The sequence below is a fragment of the Anabas testudineus genome, chromosome 3 (assembly GCF_900324465.2).
Source record: "Anabas testudineus chromosome 3, fAnaTes1.2, whole genome shotgun sequence".
NCBI classification, from domain to species: Eukaryota; Metazoa; Chordata; class Actinopteri; order Anabantiformes; family Anabantidae; genus Anabas; species Anabas testudineus.
In genome coordinates, this window is record NC_046612.1 from 866,432 (window position 1) to 884,953 (window position 18,522).

Genomic DNA, 18,522 nt, shown 5'->3' on the forward strand with positions numbered 1-18,522 from the left:
ATTCCATTTTAACACACTCAGCTATAAAACAATCGACTGATGATGGAACACAAGTAAAAAAAGAAGAGTTGACAGTAACAAAGCTAAATTTGTCCACACGATAAAACCTTAAACAACATTTATGGAACTAGTAGATAATTCTGATAAAGGTGAGAATAATGATTGTTATTCTCACAGAGATAAATAAATACAGTACAATATCCACACTCTACAGTCAGAATACAGTACTATGCTGTTCATCTGGTTTTAGATCTTCAAGGTTTGGTTTGTGTTCCACCACCATCAGCAGTCAGAGCTGCAGCTGAGGCCGTGACACATGAACCCTGGAGGAGGTTAAAGAACTTTAAACTATTTGAACCATGTCGGTGTCTTAATTCAGTGAAATGAAACACTGACATGAAACAGTGTGACGTGGAAACATATGGAAACGTACCTTATTCTTTTTAACATGTTTGCAAACCAGAAAGTATTAAAGCTCCTGACAAGAACCCCGGCTAAGCTTCGCAGACTCTGTCTGATTGAGTTTCCTGTGGATGTACCTGTGTGTGCAGCCGAGTAACGAGCTGCTCTTCTCCTGGACAGCTGAGACGATCTGAGGACTGTTCACCTGCCGGCTGCAACACTCTCACACCTACACGTACACGGAAATAAATACAATAAAAGAGCTGGGTGATAAAATATCAAACACTAATGACTAGTAATTAGACCCATCCACTGCACTCGCCCCAACATGAACACACTTGACAGATGAGGATTCTCAGTGATCCAGGTCAATGTTGGCCCAGAACTGCTGCTCTTTATCGACGGGACTTGTATTAACTTAAACAAGCAATTTGTGTTTGTATTTACTTTCCTGTCAGAAATACTGGATCTAAATGTAACTGATCTGAGATCAGTTCATCATCTGCTCCCAGGAACAAACACCTACTTTCTAATCTGATGCTAAAAGTAGAACGTAGTAGAAGAAACGTTCCGTTTGTGTTTTTGTTTTTTAATGTCAGAATTTCTTTCTAACTCTCAGAGTTTGAGTCATTGTCTTCTAAAAACTGGTTCGTCTTGGTCCTGATGCACCCACACCTTTATTAAGAACAAAATTTAAAAACTCTGCACAACATATAGACTCAGCATCACGATCTGATGTTAACTGTAGAACGTTTGAAGAATTGGACCCAAAGCTACAGACCGATGATCAGCTGCACTTTAAAATGTGGACCCACAGCTGGATTCCCCCCCTACCACAGCTGTGACCTCCACCCTCTCACCGTTGGGCCGTGATGACGTCTGCTCCTCCTGCAGCGTCACCACGCCTACACCTCCTCCACGTGTCTCCCTCTGGACGCTGTGCTGCTGCTGCAGCTGCTGGAGCAGCAGGTGACGAGTGACTTCCTCAGAGCGAAGACGAGCCTGAAACTCGCAGACTTTGTCCTGTAGAGTCTGAAGCACACGCGGTCACAGAAAAACAAGAATGAGCGAGAGCAGCAGCCGCTCAGTCGGGTGGAGCGGTTTCTAACTCTAAAGCTAAACACATCTACAACTCCGAACTCTGCGAAACTAGAAAGCAAAAGGAAACATACAGAGAACAAAGAGCCACAGAGCTGTGTAGCTGCAGCAGAAACTACGAGAAGGTAAAAATAAAAAGTCTTTACATTGGCAGGAGTCCACCAGCAGGACCAGGTGACCTTCTGACAGTGTGGCAACATGGAAACAAAAGTTCAATAGTAAAAGAAGCAAGACTTTAGTACGGACAGGTAAAAAGAGAGGAGGGGTAATCAGAGAAATAAAGTGATAAAAGAAGTGAACGGGCCGAATATAGAAAAATCATCTTTAAAAGAAAGAACGAGCTTCTGAGCTCAGGAACATCAAAACGTCCAGAAGACAATGACAGAAGAGTAATCGCAATGAAATCTGGCAGTCACCCGGATTACTTCATTTTAATGCACTGTGGTGTTGTACAGTCCACGTACCCGACTGTCTTCCCGTCACTGTGACGTCTAAATAAAGCTGTGAGGAACTTTACTGAAAAAGTCTCATCGCCTTTTCTTTGCTGCTCGAAGAACAGAACGGAATCAGTGCAGATCCCAAAACAGAGGCAGACAGATCTACTGAATATGCTGTGTACTAAAACTAATATTGTGTTTGTATTATAATTGTTGATGGTCTTAATGTTTGCTACCTGTGGTGACAAACTGGTCGCGACTGACAACAACACAAAGACCTGAATAACTAGACTGAAATTACCACATTCAGCAAACACAGAAAAATGTGACGGGCTACGACCAGAGGGATCAGACTGATGTGTTTCCCTGAGGTGAAAACAGTCGGAGCGTTGACAGAGTTTGTGCTGAAGTCAGCTCCATCACTAACCTGAGTTAGTGATGGATAAACCTGAGTCTTCTCCCTCAAACAGACCTTTGAAGGAGTCAGGGCACCAAATGCCATGAACACAATCACAGAAGTAGCTCAGTGTGAGCAGGTTACCCTCCACTTACCTCAATGAGCAGCTTCTGGCTGGGTGTGTTTGTTTCGTTCAGTTCTGCGGTCAGAGACGGGCGCTGTGAAAAGGCTGCGGAGGGCAGAGAGAGGAAGGAGCTGTCGTCTTCATCACTCATCAAAAAGTCCACTGAGCTCGCTGCGGACACACAGGACGGACACATGTGATGAGGCTGCTCATGTGGGTCCTCGACCGGCCACAGTTTCAGGATTCACAGCTGTTTCCTACTGAATCTGACTTATTGAGTTTTTCAGGACCGTTTGATCCAGGTCTGGATCTGATCTGAATGAAAGAAGAACTGGGACAATGTGTCTGAAACTGACATGTTGGGATCCTCTAGAGTGAAGACGCATCACTCTGCTGGATTTTCTGAAACCACAGACAGAGTCGACTCGTGGAGGTGAAGTTGTTTCACATTGGGGCGGCAGTAGCTCAGGTGGTAGAGCAGTCGCCTACAAACCCCAGAGTGAGTGGTTCAATTCCCAGTTCCTCCTGGCTACTTGCTGAGGTGTCCTTGGACAAGACACCGAAACCCCGTAGTAGCGCCGACTCAGTCTGGCAGCTGTCCAAAACGAATTTCCCCAAGGGGATCAATAAAGTATTCATTATTATTATTATTTCAGATACAGATCACTGTCAGTTACTGTTTTATACAAGGTGACATCTTCACTCTAATTAACTGTCCAGAAACAAAGACTGAGCTGCTCCACGTGCACACAAAGAAACTAGTCTGTTAGGAGGAAGCAGGCGACCACGAGTGTAACGTAACACGTAAGCAGATTTACAAGCGATTACAGTGGTTACTGTACTGGATTCACTTCAATCAGACGTCTTCCCTCCATTTTCTCCTGTTTCCCTCCTCCTGAGTAAATATGCAGTCCCTCCTGAAAACCATGGAAACCAGTCCGACCAGATAACAGCTGATAACAGCCGTGTGTGTGTGTGTGTGTGTGTGTGTGTGTGTGTGTGTGTGTGTGTGTGTGTGTTCCCAAGTTTTCCACGAGGCCTCAAATCTTATCAACCTGAGAACAATCTGGTCTCTGTGGGAAAAACTTGTCAAACAGCATTAAACAGAGTTAACTCCCTGGCAGGGTGAATTCAGACCGGCTTTATACCAAATCCTGAACCAACACACTGACGGGTTAGAAAACACACACACAGACAAAATGCTGCGTGTTCGCCTTTTCTCAGCGACGCAGTGATCCACTTGAACACTGGATGTTTCCCACCAGCAGCCGTTTACAGTTAATTCTCTTTGTTTCTGGTTAAATCGGTGAAGGCACCTTTTTATTAGAAGTGATCAACACATAATGAGCTGCAACTGGACTCTAACTGCAGCTGTGAGTCGAAGCAAAGGCTGAAGGTTTGTAGGGAACTCTGAGTTAACGCTGAGTTAACGCTGAGTTAACACTGAATAAACTGAAAAAAATCCTCCGTCATTGTTGTATATTAATTTGGCCTCTCACTATATTATGTCTACTTTTACTGTACCATATGAACAAACTGTGATATGCTCCTAAAATAATACTTTTAAATAAAAAAAAACACCCTCAGCATTAAAAACAATACTGCAGCAGTTTCACCTGCACCAAGCTACAACCTGAGCTTAATGTTCAAAACCTTTCCAACACTAAAGAAACAGACTGAACAAGTCCAGGATTAATAATTTAATAATCCTCAATGGTCAAAACTGAATGGTTGAAAGCACCACTTTGATTTTTGAGACAAATCACATCCTTATTAAACAAATTGTTCAGTGTCTCTGACTAATCTCAGTTGCTGCTCTGTGAAATCTGAAGGAATTTGATAATAATATGAACCAGATAAAGTCTCCGTTCTGTCAGTTGCAGTTTAAAACAAACTTAAACTTCAATCTTCACTATCAAACTTAGAAAAGTCAAAGTGAAAACACACAGGTACCGTCCCCTCTCCTAGTTTCTCTGACAATAGCTGCAGTGTTGTTCACCTGATCCGTCGTCTCCTGAGACCAGACTGTAAAATGATCAGCTGAGAAAAACCCACACAGAACCCCCCCCCACCGAACAAATTAATAAATTTAACGTGGTCTTTCCAGCTCACCAGTCCTCTGTTAGACTGCACTCAGGTTTCCTCTGCTTCCTCTCACTGTCGAGCTCCATTCATTACTGACAGGTATGACTCACCTCACCTGCCTCCACACACACACACACACACACACACACACACACACACACACACACACACACACACACACACACACACACACACACACACACACACACACACACTCCTGTGTCATGCCAAAAATGCAGCCATGCTGGTGTGTGAGCTTCCTCCTTCTCTGCAGCAGACGTCAGACTCACCGTCCAATGAAATGTCTTTCTTCCAGAGCTCCTGCAGGCAGCTGCCGTGGCCGAGGTCCCAGGTCTTTCTTGTGCTGTACATGACCGCCGGGCTGAGCAGAGTGCTGGACCGCTGGACCGGCTGCAAACACACACACAGACACACACACACACACACACAGACACACACACACACACACACACACAGTGTCACCCTGAATAAAACTGAAAAACAGTCCAGACCAGGGAGTTCCAAGCTCCATCTGCAAATCAGCTAATTCTACCACACATTTGTCCTTATGTTCAGAGCATAATAAACAGTGCACGTATTATAACATACCTATTAGTCTACATTTGTTTCAGTTCAGTTCAAATTAAAAGAAGATGAATTATCTCTGATCAGCTCCTCTTTGCATTGAATTCCTAGATGTACATACAGCTGTCACTGTTTAATTGTTATACTGAATGAAACATAAAAAATAGAGGATTCTAAATGAAGTTCTGTAGCCTCTTTATTCTGGAGAGAGGAGGTAATGATACACACAGGAAGTGGAAGTCTTTGTGTCTCAAGTCGCTGTATTCAGATTCAACTATAAATGGGTTCTAGTAGTTGTAAGTTAAATACAAAATACGCAGATTTGTCAAACTTCCCCTTCACAGTCTCTGTTCTGTGCATATTTCTTCCAGACAAAGAAGGAAAACTACTGATGTACACAAAAAACAAAAAAACTGAAAAAATGATGCTGTTGTTAACACCAACATGTAGAACATGTTTCAAAGTCAACAGAAGAGCCACATGTGATATTTGTCCGTAGTTTAAAAGTTTCTGTAGCATCCAACACGGTAAAGTGTTCGGCCTCGGTTACCGCTGGCGTTCTACTGTATTCTGTGACCTGTAGCAGACTAACGGCTCTGGAAGACAAGTCTGTTTATCTGCAATCAAAACTAACATAGTTCAAATTTAATCTTTACTTAGAACAGAAAGAAATATAAAATAAATTATGAGATTATGTGCATAAAACACATTTTACAGGGCATCCAGAAGCTAAAGGTCCAGACTGAGGAAGCCCTCTGCCTTAGTCCTGTCCAGACCTGGTTCTTGAGGACTACCATGTTGTTTTCCAGTTATCCCTGCCCTACCCACTGCTGATTACCTGGATCAGGTAGGACCAGGGCTGCCTATTAACTCTCTGGTAACTGGGACTGATGTCTCCCCGTCTGTCTCCTGCGCTGTTCGTCTCCACCAATCAGACAAAAGCCTCTCATTGAAACCTGGTTCCACGTGAACCTGAACACATCACTACAAGCCATGCAATAAAGTTCTTGTGTGTTTATTGGTTAAATGGATCTGAGGCTGGAAAGAAGCAAACACAGGAAGTAGATGCTGTGGTGGTGAATCATCTATGAGAGAGAAAACGCTCAGCACAGCTGGCGTCCAGCTGCAGTGATCACCCGGTCAACACTCAAACGGAACAGACAAGGCACTTCGAGAAAAATCTGCTCATCTGAATCCAGACCACAGCCACAGTGCGGTTGTTTTGGTCTGTGCTGTGTGTGCAGAACAGAACCTCATCAAGGGGGAAAAGGAACGAGGCCCAATTCGACCGGACTAGACGGATCGTTTTCTCACCCATCCATGTCCACAGCGAGGTTTCCTCTCTGCTGGGGGGACGTAAAGCTCTTGGTCCAGCCAGGTCTTGTTGATCAGAGTTCCCACCCAGCCCAGCATGCTGCCACACTCACATCCTCACTCCTCTGAACTGGTCCCATTCAAAGACGACCAGTGACCTGCTGCTGAACCGAAACCTGCTGCAGACGGTCAGGGAGACGGGACTCCCTGCTGTGCCCGCACCCTGACCTGGAGCCAGTTAACCCAACTAGAGTCTCTCTGATGGATGGCAACAGGATTAGAGAACCGATCTCAGGTCAGCTGCTAACGAAGCAGGATGATGTCAGTGTGACGGTAATCTGTTAATCCTCACTGCAGATGGCCTCTAACTCTCTTACACTCCACAGGTAAAACTTCTTTTTTAGGTTCAGTCTCACAAACTTTTCTCAAAAAACTACGACGACCAAACTAAACTGAAGGAACTGCGGCAGTTATGGGGCTGGAGACCCAAGTCTGAGAACGTTAACAGCAGCAACATGAAGCGACGACGACACAGGTTCATGAAACGTGGACGCCTCATGTTCCTGAAGACAAACATGGTTGAACATGGCGCTCTGAGTTAGTTGGACTGGTTCTGCAACACGTCAGATGTCAAACATCTGATTATAGGTTGTTTAGAACCTGAACCCAGAAGATCCAACATGTTCAGATATGGGAGGAAGGTGGGGGCAGGGTCCTGGACAGCCCTTCACCTGGTCTATGATTTAAACCCCCACGGCCGAGTGTGTTGAACGATCACCAGCTGAACACGAACACCACTGAACATCCCTACACCCCTCCACCACCCCTCAGTGCACCTGCACCACTCCCCCCCGTGCTTCACTGTATAGCATGTTGACTACTACTTCACCTGCGCTCCAACGTCTCAGCACTACCTGGGGCAGCTGTCGTGTCAGGTTCCTGTTCACCTTCACTTGTTACTCACATCGAGCTTTATGGTTTTGTTTTTTCTTCTTTGACTGCATTGATGTAAAAAGTGAGTTTAACCTTTGGAGGATCAGTAAAGTCTTATCTTATCTTTATTTGTGTATTCAGTAACTCATCTATACAGCCTCCATTCCAGCTGGTTTTATTTTAAACCCTAGGTTTGGTATAAATCAGGGAGCTGCTCACTGCTGGACGCTCGTCTGTGTTTGGGTTCATTCTGTCAAACAGACTGTTTTTAACTGCGTTTAACTGCACGAGTGCTTCACTCTCTCGTCAGCGTTCCTGAGAAATGTAAAGCCTCCAGTGTAAGGAGATTCACACTGTGCGTTGTGAAAGTGCAGATTAGAGCTTAAAGGATGGAGTAATATGCACACGCAGTAAGTGAATGTATTATTGTTGACAGCTGCAGAGCTCAGGTTCAACCTGCACACTGTTCTAACTCTCACTGACTTACATTAATATCCTGAAGACTTACCCTCACTCTAGTTACCGCCCTATCTACAAGTCGGCCTGACACCAATTGTCCCAGAAATAACTGCAACAGTCACTTATCAGCCTTTATGTGTTGTGACATTAATGTTCGGCTTTGTTTACTGGTGTACTAGAACATTTGAGAACTCTCTGAATACTTTCTTACCTATATAACAGCAGAATCTTAAAGAAACTGATGTACCATCTACAACCATTAGAGCAAATTAGAAACCTGGTGACACTGACTAGGTTTCCGTTTATTTAACAGTTAAATCAGCTACTGGAGAAAGATCTAAAACTCGAGAAGGACAAGATGATTAAATGGAGCCTGTGTGCTGAACCAAACGTTCCAGTCCACACCGTCTGCAGCAGTCTGATACTGAGAACAACGTGTTTATGACTCTTTATCGTAGAGTGAGCTTGTATCTGTTTGTAACATCTATTTCATTATTTTAACATGAAACTCCAAAAATAAAATGTGCAGTTCAACAAGCGTGATTCATATTTGTTGCAACCCGACACAGATGAGGATGTTTTCCAACCATCTCCCGCTCAGATTACCTCATGAGACTTGAAGATCCTCCTCCTCCTCCACTGAACTAGGTCACACCATCTCTCTCTGTTTTCAGGCTCCATGTGCTCACATCAAGCCCCGTCTGCTCACAGTCATGACTTTAGAGCGTTTACTACGACTGAACCACGACCAACACGTCATGATCTCCTGAAGAAACTCTTCTATATTTTCAGAAAAACATTTTCAAATGCTGCAATTTGTGAACATTTGCTTGGTTCCATCATCATAAACACAGATTAAAGATCATTCTGAAAAAGTTGCTGTCGTCATCGGTCAAGCGTCTAAACCTGAACTGCTGCAACAGACTGAACCCAAACACTGGAATTAACTCACGATGCCAAACTCAGTGGGTTTTGAGAATGTTAAGTTAAACCAAATCAGTCAAGTTCATTTTAACATGGTTCTGCTGTCTGGAAATGTGAAACGACCAAGGACACAAGGAAAATTATGAAAAATATTAGTCTAACTATTTTTTAACAGAGGAAAAAGAAAGGACCAAAATAAAATGTTTAAATAAACAAGCTCATTGACAATTAGAGCTTAATTAAATGTTTCAAACCGTCAAGGAATAAAAACGAAATGAAGGAAAAGTGGAAAAAAGAATAAGAAACCAGTGTGGAATCTGAGAATCAGACAAGACGACAGAACAACCACTGCTGCTTGTAACACATTTATCATCCAATTCATTCTTTTACACCTGAAAATAGGAAGATGCTGCTCGTTTAGGTCAGAAAACACGGAACGTTTGAGACTTTGACTGTAAATTACTCATTAAATGAAAAACGAATAACTAGTTCTCTTTATCTTTTCCGTTTAGCAAACATCAGAAGCAACAAACCAGTGAGAAGAACCGAGACAGACGAGGAGTTGCTTTCAACATGGACCAGAGGAACCGGGACAGTTTTTTTCAGTATCAGTCCTGCAGCTTCAGTTTGTTCACAAATACACACATGGACTGAAAGAGTCACACGAAAAAGAAAAACTGCTAGGTGCAGCGATAAATACCCGACTGTGGCTCCACCTCCACCTGCTGAGAGAGACGAGGTGAGAGACGAGGTGAGAGACGAGGTGAGAGACGAGGTGAGAGACGAGGTGAGAGACGAGGTGAGAGACGCTGTCTGACGAAGATGTGCAGGTTGAAAAACTGCTGCAGTTGATGTCTTTGGTCCAATACACTTGGCTTAAAGCAGCAAATCCTCTGAATTTGCAGATGTTTAACCGGTTCACTTATTTTTGCTTTAACCCCAACATCAGAATATCTACAGATTCTGGTTTCAGCTTGGTTTGAGGTCTGAGACCAGGTGGACTAGTGTAAAATCAACATGCAGTGTCTGGTCCTGACCTCAAAAAACCTGAAGGTGATAAAGAAACCTGTTCTCCGTTGGGGAAGGACGCGTCTCTCCATCACCGTGAACAAGCTGATGAGTGAGAATGTTACCAAACAGGAGGAGGAGGATTATCACCAGGAATAAAAGCCAGATGAAAACGCGGCGCCGTGCAGCCGTCCTCCGATCACGGAGGAAACAGAAGCCTCTGCATCAGGTTACAGCCGGGCCTCCACCTCATTATCTCCTCCTCTGCCTGTGTTCAACATGTCTGTCTCCTCTCTCCCTCCCTCTCTCTCCGTCCTCCATCCCTCCATCTTTGTATCCGTCTGCTCCGTTCTTACCTCCCTCCCTGCGGCCTCGTCCTCATCATCTCTGCATCCTCCACCTCCTCCACCCTCGTCGCTGCTGCAGCTTCGCACCGACCGACACGCAGCAGTAGGATCAGTGTCAACACCACCCGCCACCCCCTCCCCACTCTGCTTCCTCCCTCTGTTTCCCTAGCAACAGCACAGCAGCATTACACCTCCCGTAGTGCCTCCTCCCCCCTCACCCCCCCAGCAGCAGATAAATATTTCAGCCTCAGCTGAAGCGTGAGTGAGCGCCCCCACCCCCACTGAAATATTCAGCAGCCGTGTGTGTGTGTGTGTGTGTGTGTGTGTGTGTGTGTGCTGATATAGGCTTTACAGTGAAGAAAAAAGGATCTTCATATCACAGTGAGGACATTTCATCCAAGAGCTGTTTGAGGATTAAGAGGTTTCAGGGTTCAGATAAAGTTTGGGGTTGGGGGGGTGACTAGGATGAGTTCTAAGGACGTTTGAGCAGAGTGAGGACATTCTGTCTCGTCGTCTGTCCCTCAAAGGGCAGTTTGAGGGTTCAGATCAGATCCCTGTGAGGAAACTGGGTTACGCCCACGGGCAAGACGCTGAACCCCACAGACACCGACGTGAAGTGAGGGTGACGTCTTCTCTACATGTGGATCAGAACCACACGTCTCTCTTCAGCTTCGCACCGACCGACACGCAGCAGCAGGATCAGTGTCAACACCACCCGACACTTGTTACAAGCACTTTACAAATAAAATTGAATTGAATTAAATTATACGATTAAATTCTTTTCTGACCAACAGCAATATTTAAACTGGCATAAATAAAATACAGTTTGAATTAATAATCTTTATTCTGTCCTATTAGATCATTAGAAGTTCAATAACTGATCATTCAACACCAAAATAATAATAATAAAAAACACATTTTCATGCACCCACAGACTCGTGAGTTACTGACGTTAGATTCAGAAACCTCAGACCAAAAACACTGAACTGCAGAATAAAGCCTGTGATGTCCTGTCAGAGCTCAGCGATCAGATTAACGTTCTCTGATGTTGAATCTCTTACATAACAGCTGATCTGACTCAGAGACTGGACCCAGAGCATCTTGAGCGACTCACACACGCAGTTTAAAGTCTAACAACACTATAATAAACTGAAGTTAACAGCCACCGAACTGCGTTACTACAACACAGTGAAGTCAGTAAAAACTGAGATGAAACGAGTTGTTTCAGTTTAAATGAAGCTGCTTCAAATAGCCGAGTGAAGAAGAGTTCACACATCAGGTGCAGCTCTCTCAATGTTTACCTGTTTAAAGGTAGAAAGAAAAAACTAAACTCAATTTCTAAGTATCTAAAGTTACCTCATCACTTCATACATTTATTTAAAGATAAAAATATAACAGAGGAAATGATCTGTGAACCAATTCTGTAAGACACCAGCAGAACTCAACAAAGTCCACGGATGGGAGGAGTTGGTGAAAGCAGAGCAGCTCCTTTTATCTTCCACCAGTCCCTGAACAATGTCATTAGGTTTAATGTTTAAGTTTACTGCTGTTATCAAATCTCATTAAGTTTGTTGTTGAGCTGTAAAATGTTCTGCGTCTCAGATTTTTTTAATCTACTAACAAATACAATAGTACACAGTAAAACTATGTTGCAGTAAGATGTGTGTATTTCAAATACTTCTTACTTTTAAAGTACTCACGAGAAAAGTGAGGCCTGAAAGAGTTAAAAATACCATGAGGGAATTATCGATATGTCAAAAATATAAACCTGTGAATTCAGCATAAAACTGTCAAACAATTTCCATGAAATATTTTTTCTATATTATTATCATTATTTTTTTTTTTTTTTATTGCTGATGAAATTAGTGCTACAATAAGATCGATGGATCAATCTTCAAGTGGAGGATCGAGAGTGATTTATTTTATAATACATGTTAGAGAGTTGGTTAAACGTTGAACAGGTCTGAAGAGGAGACAGTAACTTCAGAGAATTGGGACAATAAATGAATAAGAGAAACTAATAAAAAGGTTCAACACTGGGAACAAGTTCTCTTTTACTGTGAAATGGTCAAACATATCAGTTTTTACTACTATAACAAACATTTTAAAGCCTTTAATTCCATTTATCCAGAATCTTAACCACTGGTTCTCTTAAAGGTTTTGGAGTGCTGCAGCCTGTCCCAGTTGTCACTGGGTGAGAGGTGGGGTACACCTGGACAGGTGTCCAGTCTATCACAGGGTGACTCACAGACACATTCACACCCATGGGTAATTTACCTAACTGCATCTCTTTAGACTGTTGGAGGAAGCTGGAGTACCCAGAGAGAACACACACAGACAGGAACCAGGTCGACCCGCAGATTATAACCCAGGTCCAACAAATATACATCATGTTGTTTAATTATCTGAAGTCTCAGTTAAAACTGAGAACAGATTTCTTCATGTTGTTCCAACAATCTCACAAGTCAGGAAACAGATTAATCGCTATTAAAATAGTTGTTTGTTTCTACTGGACTGACACCAAAACAAGAGATTTGAAATCACAGAAACCCTCCTCTACCCACCTCCTCTCCACCTCCTCTACCCACCTCCTCTACCCATCTCCTCTCCACCTCCTCTCCACCTCCTCTACCCACCTCCTCTACCCACCTCCTCTACCCACCTCCGCTCCACCTCCTCTCACCTGTGCCCGTTTCCTATTATCGGGGATGTTACGGACGCCGGTTCCTCTCCTCTTCCCATTCGGTCTGCAGCTCATCAGTCCTCTACGGTCCACAAGCTTCACTGAACCATGTCCAGAAGTTCGAGTCCTCGATGCTGCTGACAGATTAGAGACACCTCCACCTTCTGGAGAGACTTCATGCCCCACAGCCTCTAAGGTCTCACCAGGCTCCACAGCCTTCGTGTTCCGGTTCTTGAAGAGGCTGTGGAGCGTTAGAACTGCCAGAGTGCACAGAACGTACATGACCCCGTCTCACAGGTCCACTTACACCCTACAAAACTGTCTGCTCCTCCCAGCCTCAGGGAATGCTGAGCTTCATTGTACCCAGAGCGGGACAGATGTGGTCCAGGTCAGGACTCTCAGGGGTCTCTTCCAAAACCTCAAACTCTCTGAGCTGAATGAAGCTTTGTTTTAATCCTGCTGGTGAGTTGTGTGTGTGTAATCCTCTCACGACACCGTCCTTTTATGTCTCACCTGTGTCCTGAATCCCGCCCCTCAACAGCCACCGTTTCCACAGAACTGATAAAACCCTCTGAACCTTGTCCCGTCCTCTCTGCAGCTGCTGCAATTAATCGACAGGTAACCCGAGCCTGCAGGAGGCAGCTTCAGTTTCTTATTGTAACTTAAAACACGGATGTGTGTAAACAACCTCATGTCAGTTTAACCCTCTGCAGTCACTGCTGCAGCATCACTAACCGGCAACACTGATTAAACTACTGAGCAAGTCGACATAAATTCACTAACGTCACCAGAAAGAACCTGGAAAACTAGATGTAGATTTTGGTTTTCCTAAAAAAATACACATCGCACAGGTCTGGGAGGAAAAACTGAGTTTGAGTCTTTGAGAAATTGGACATTTGTTAGACATAATTTAAATGACAATATAAAGATAACTTAACGTTATTGCTGCTAAAACTGTGCCACATTAACAGATAAAATGACTTTAAGTGAAAACATAAAAGTTGCTAAATTTAGGTTGCATGTGAATTTTCAGTTTCTGATTGTTGCGATATGATGAGTTTGTTTAGTGATGTGACCGCCGACGTCTCTGCATAAAATATGGTGAGAAAAAAAAAGTTATTTAAAATCAGGACAAATCGGATTCAAGAAGCAAGAAAACATCGTGCAGACTTTCAGGTTTGTTATCCGACCGACAGGAAAAGTTAAAATCCAGATCTTCAGTTTCCGCCGGCTTTGTTCCCACAGTTCGGTTCATTAGTTCGTTAGTAAATCGTTAATTCAGTTCCTTTCCAGGATGGTTCGAGATTCCCTGCTCCGTTTCCGCTGTTGGATTAGAGCTGCAGCAGGTCGGACCTTCACCTCCATCAGACTGATCAGAGTGACGGACGGGCAGAAAGAGAGAGTGCTTTCTGCTCTGTATGCACCTCTCACCCGTCTCCCCCCTCTCCCTCCCTGTCCTGGGACCATCTGTTGTTGTTGTTGCTGGAGGATAAAACTCTGCAGATGACAACGGCCACCGATGATGCAACCACCAAGGTTTTCGAACCTTTTCCCACTGCATTTTACCAATGCAGGTGTCAGAACACACTCAGTCGGCTCTACACTGATGGTGTCAGATTATAAAATTTATTTTATTTTGTAGGAGGGATTGGTTTTGAAAGGCCCTGAAATCATCATCATGCTGCTGACTGGGGCGAATCAAACATTTTAAATAAAAACCAATTTACAGCGCTGTGGCTCAGTGTCCTGGAAACATCGAGGACCTCGTCCTGAATACGTGACAGACCAGTGGGTCCTGGGAAATGGACTTGGTGGGAGCTGACAGTTTGAATCACAGCCAGAGAACCATGATGAATGGATGCGATTGGCTGCGGGCAGTTTAGGACCACTGTACATAGTGGTGACCTGAACGTGCTGTAGACAGAGCTGCGACCGTTTCTGGAAACAGTTGTGAAGAAACAAAAGAGAAGTTTCTGGTCCAGCAAACACTTTCAGGGTCCTAATGAGGGAGGAGGAGTCACAGCACGAAGCACTGGTTTCATCCTCGACAGGAAACAATCCGGACTACTTCAGAGTCTTCTCATATCAAACAGGGAGGCGTCAAGGATCCTTGAGAGGAGAAGTTCATGTAACAGGGTCAACGTCAGTCTCTGCCTGCAGCTACACATCAAAGCTGCAGTTTCATCTCTTTCCCGCATGCTGCAGAAAATGACCTCAAACACCTGAAGGCTACAAAACTAAAGCTGAATGAAGCTTCTCCACCTCAGAACTGCACAAATAAATGTTTCAAAACACAGTGTAGGAACCACACAGCATCATTAGGTTCAATCCCGTCTCCTGCTACAACACCTGGTGACCTGCCAACAGGGAAACCATAAAACAATCAAACACTTACACAGAATCTGGGCTGTGGTCAGTTCACGTCCAACACACATAACTGTGTCAGATACTAGATCAGACTCTGATTTGTTTCTGAGGAAGACGAGGATCTAATCTCAGCATCACAATAAAAACGGTGTGAAGGTGATGTGGAAGTCACCTGGCTACTGTGGATGTGTGTAGATGTTTCAGGTGTGTTAGTGACTATAAGAGGCTCAGACCCTCTGGATTAAAGCAGATTAGTGAAAACATGTCCCTCTCTTCATCTAAGCAGCTTTAACAAATGATTTGAGTCCAGGCTGCAAATAAAGATAAACCTGTTCCCCCCAGGTTTAAAGTCTGATGGTTCCACAGAGACAGTGCGTTCCGTGCACTCGGTCTTTAGATGTATGTGCAGATCAACCATCAATTCACTTCCACATCATCATGAGCCGTGATGTGGAAAAACGCAGCTTTGTAAAAGGAGGAGTGAGGAGAGATTGTTTGGAATAAGTGGTTCACAGTTTCCCAACATGCACTGCACACACCCAGAACTCCGCTCTCCATCAGAGCTATTTCAGGAAGAAATTACAGAGCAAGCAGCTGAGTGGAAAGACGGTGACGTGACATCTAAAAAAAAAATAAATAAATAAAAAATGATGGAGGAGAAGGAGAGAAGGGAAAAGCTGACGAAGAAGGAAACAACTCAGCAAAGAGGAGTAGGGGGGGCAGCTGCCTTCATCAGCTCCCTCCAAACCCTAAAACCGAACCAACAGCTTCTTTACACAAACTCTGTCTTTAACACTTTGTTAGCCTAGCTTAGCACAAACACTGGAAGCAGGTGGAAACTGTTAGCCAAGCTCCAACAACTAAAACTAGCACCTGAAGCTGACTGAAAACTGCAGACTAATGAGATCCAGCTGCAGACTGACTGACAGATGTGTTCAGACAAGAAACTGATGGCGTCTGTTCTCAGTCGACACATATGTGGAAACTGACACTTGTGTTTAACATGTTTAATCTGTGAGGACCAGAGGTTTGTCTCCTGATGGGAGGTGAATCCCCACAAAGTGCTGCAAGTAGTACTCCAACTTTTCCTTCAGCCAACGTACTAGTGTTTGGTATTTAGGTCTAGAAATCCTGGTTTATCCCACATTACACTGAACTTTTGAAGGTTTCTTGAAGCTTCAGCAATGGAACTAAACACAGCTGCTCCAGTCACGGTTTTGGTTTTATTGGAGTTTTACTGAGCAGGAAAAGAGGTCTGTCTCCACCGACAACAGAGCAGATCTGGCTCAATGGCTCCACCTTCTGGACTTATGTGGACCAGTCTGGCAGTCTGCAGACATCTGGTTTTCAACTGATTCATGTTACATAACAGACACCGCTGAGAGTCACTCAGTCCTAGTACACTCCCAGAACCCACACACCAACTACAGGTGTGTGACGATCTGCGGCATCAATACCAGATGTTAAGGTTTAAAATCCTGCAGGTTTCACAGGAAAAAAGTCTATTCTGTACAAGATGTGGGAAAAATAAAGAAATAAAGCACCTCAAACTCATCCAGCAGAGCTTTAAAATTACTTAATTTAAGTTAGCGCAATGCCAGGTGTACACAGGTGACAACAACCTCTGACGGCAGAAAGAGGAAGAAGAACGTGGAGGTTCTGTCTGACAGGTGACGCCCAGATCTGAGAGACGTATGTAGACGTTCTGCTCCCTCAGAGGGACACAGTATTGAGCCTCCGTTAACCCTTATTGTTCCTGGTAGAGACGTGTTAGGAAGGAGACTTCAGACATGACTCAGACTTGAACTGTGGCTCATGACACGACACACAGAAACGCACCGACTCACACTGCTTCACACACCCAGCAGGCTGCGGCTGGATTTCTACTCTAGCCGTCATCTTCTGCATCAGTAGCCTTCATTTTGTGTCTTATTCATTTCAGTGTCAGTGAGAAGCAGATTGAACATCAGCATTAAATTTAAAACACCGCGCCCAACCCTGCAGGTGTTTTAGCATCGTGACAGCCGCTCAGAGCCACGTCTGAAAAGACAGACGAGTTCAGAAAACAGGTCGACCCCCAACAGCAGCAGAGACGTAACCTTCAACAGGTTATAAAAAGGTCTAACCACAAATAAAGGATGACCCCATTCAGTCTTTACTCTGTCCATTTTCAAATCTCATGCAGACTCAAACCCGGAACCAACATCCATCCTCCCAAGACCACTGTCTCTTACTGGACACACGTCCAGAATCAAACCAACACCTCAACGTACGTAGTTTCACCTTAAAAAGGCCTAAAGCAGGTGCTGCAGTCTTTAATCAAACAGGTGGAAACAGTGACTTTGTCGGGGACTAGTTTCAGCAACGGACTAATCCACATTTGGTCAGTAGTGTTTTAATGTTTTAAACAGGACAGGCAACTCCTGGTGTGTTAAAGGCAAATGAAAAGAATGTTTCAGCTCGTTAACATATGAGACACCACCCAGTCAGATCTGTCCCTCCAGCAGCCAATCGGAGCAGACGTTCCTATTCCCCTCAGATGAACTGTAATAACATATTACCAGGGTTTAGCATGCTAACAGGTTAAAGTAGTATGGAAAACACACAACCTGTTAAACATTAGCATGTTAGCATTCAAAGTACCGCTGTGTCGTCCTACAGAGCTGCTAGTCTGGTGGTAGACCGGACGGATGTCACCAGGTTAGAGTCAGAAAAACAAAACAAAACACAGAAACACGTCCGTCTTTCTGTCTTCGTCATCATCATCATCATCATCATCATCATGTATGCTTTATAACAGTGCACTACAGTGGAAAACACAGTGTCCTGAACAAATCACTGCAGAAGAAGAGAAAGAAGTGATGAAATCAAGCAAACGACGCAGAAGACGACACACATACACACACACACAAGCCTCTTCTCTTTTTCCATCTTCATCACAGTAACAGGGTGGAATTCAATTTCTACTCACATGGATGCAGAACAGACACAGTAGCTGACCGATGGCTGTCTCTGTGGTGCGTTCAGGTGCCACTCTTTGGCCCAGATGACAGTGATGCGGCCACTCAGTGGAAAAATACCAGGAACAAACCAAACAATCGTTGTCATTTGTGTTAAAAATTTACAAAGACGACAATGATGAAAAACTAGTCAGTTGTAAAACGACCACTTCCATTAAGACAAACTCAGATTCTTCACACTGTTCAATCTAAAGCTTTTTGAAAAGCTCTTCCTCCTCTGTTCTGCAGATTCCTGCTCTACAAACTGAAGAACTGACTCTGGTCACGATGCTGCAAATTAAATTTCCACAGATAAGATCAAACCTCTTTCTGCTCCTGCATCTACAACATGAACTCACT

At 44.1% G+C, this 18,522-nt stretch overlaps 1 protein-coding gene across 8 annotated transcripts in view; it reads right to left on the reverse strand.

Annotated features, from left to right (window-relative positions):
* Positions 1-18,522, reverse strand: part of kifc3 (kinesin family member C3) — a 35,351-nt gene that overhangs the window by 12,593 nt on the left and 4,236 nt on the right. For 2 of the 8 annotated variants that reach the window (XM_026379126.1, XM_026379125.1), the window contains exons 1-5: positions 12,797-13,232; positions 4,834-4,954; positions 2,490-2,629; positions 1,263-1,434; positions 540-631 (exon numbers count right to left, since the gene is read on the reverse strand). In XM_026379126.1, coding sequence (XP_026234911.1) covers positions 540-631; positions 1,263-1,434; positions 2,490-2,629; positions 4,834-4,954; positions 12,797-13,078 — 807 coding nt within the window. In that variant the 5' untranslated portion in view covers positions 13,079-13,232. Of the gene's footprint in view, positions 1-539; positions 632-1,262; positions 1,435-2,489; positions 2,630-4,457; positions 4,527-4,570; positions 4,663-4,833; positions 4,955-10,122; positions 10,249-12,796; positions 13,233-18,522 lie in introns of those variants that run through there. The other 6 variants (XM_026379128.1, XM_026379130.1, XM_026379129.1 and 3 more) reach the window with 6 other exon arrangements.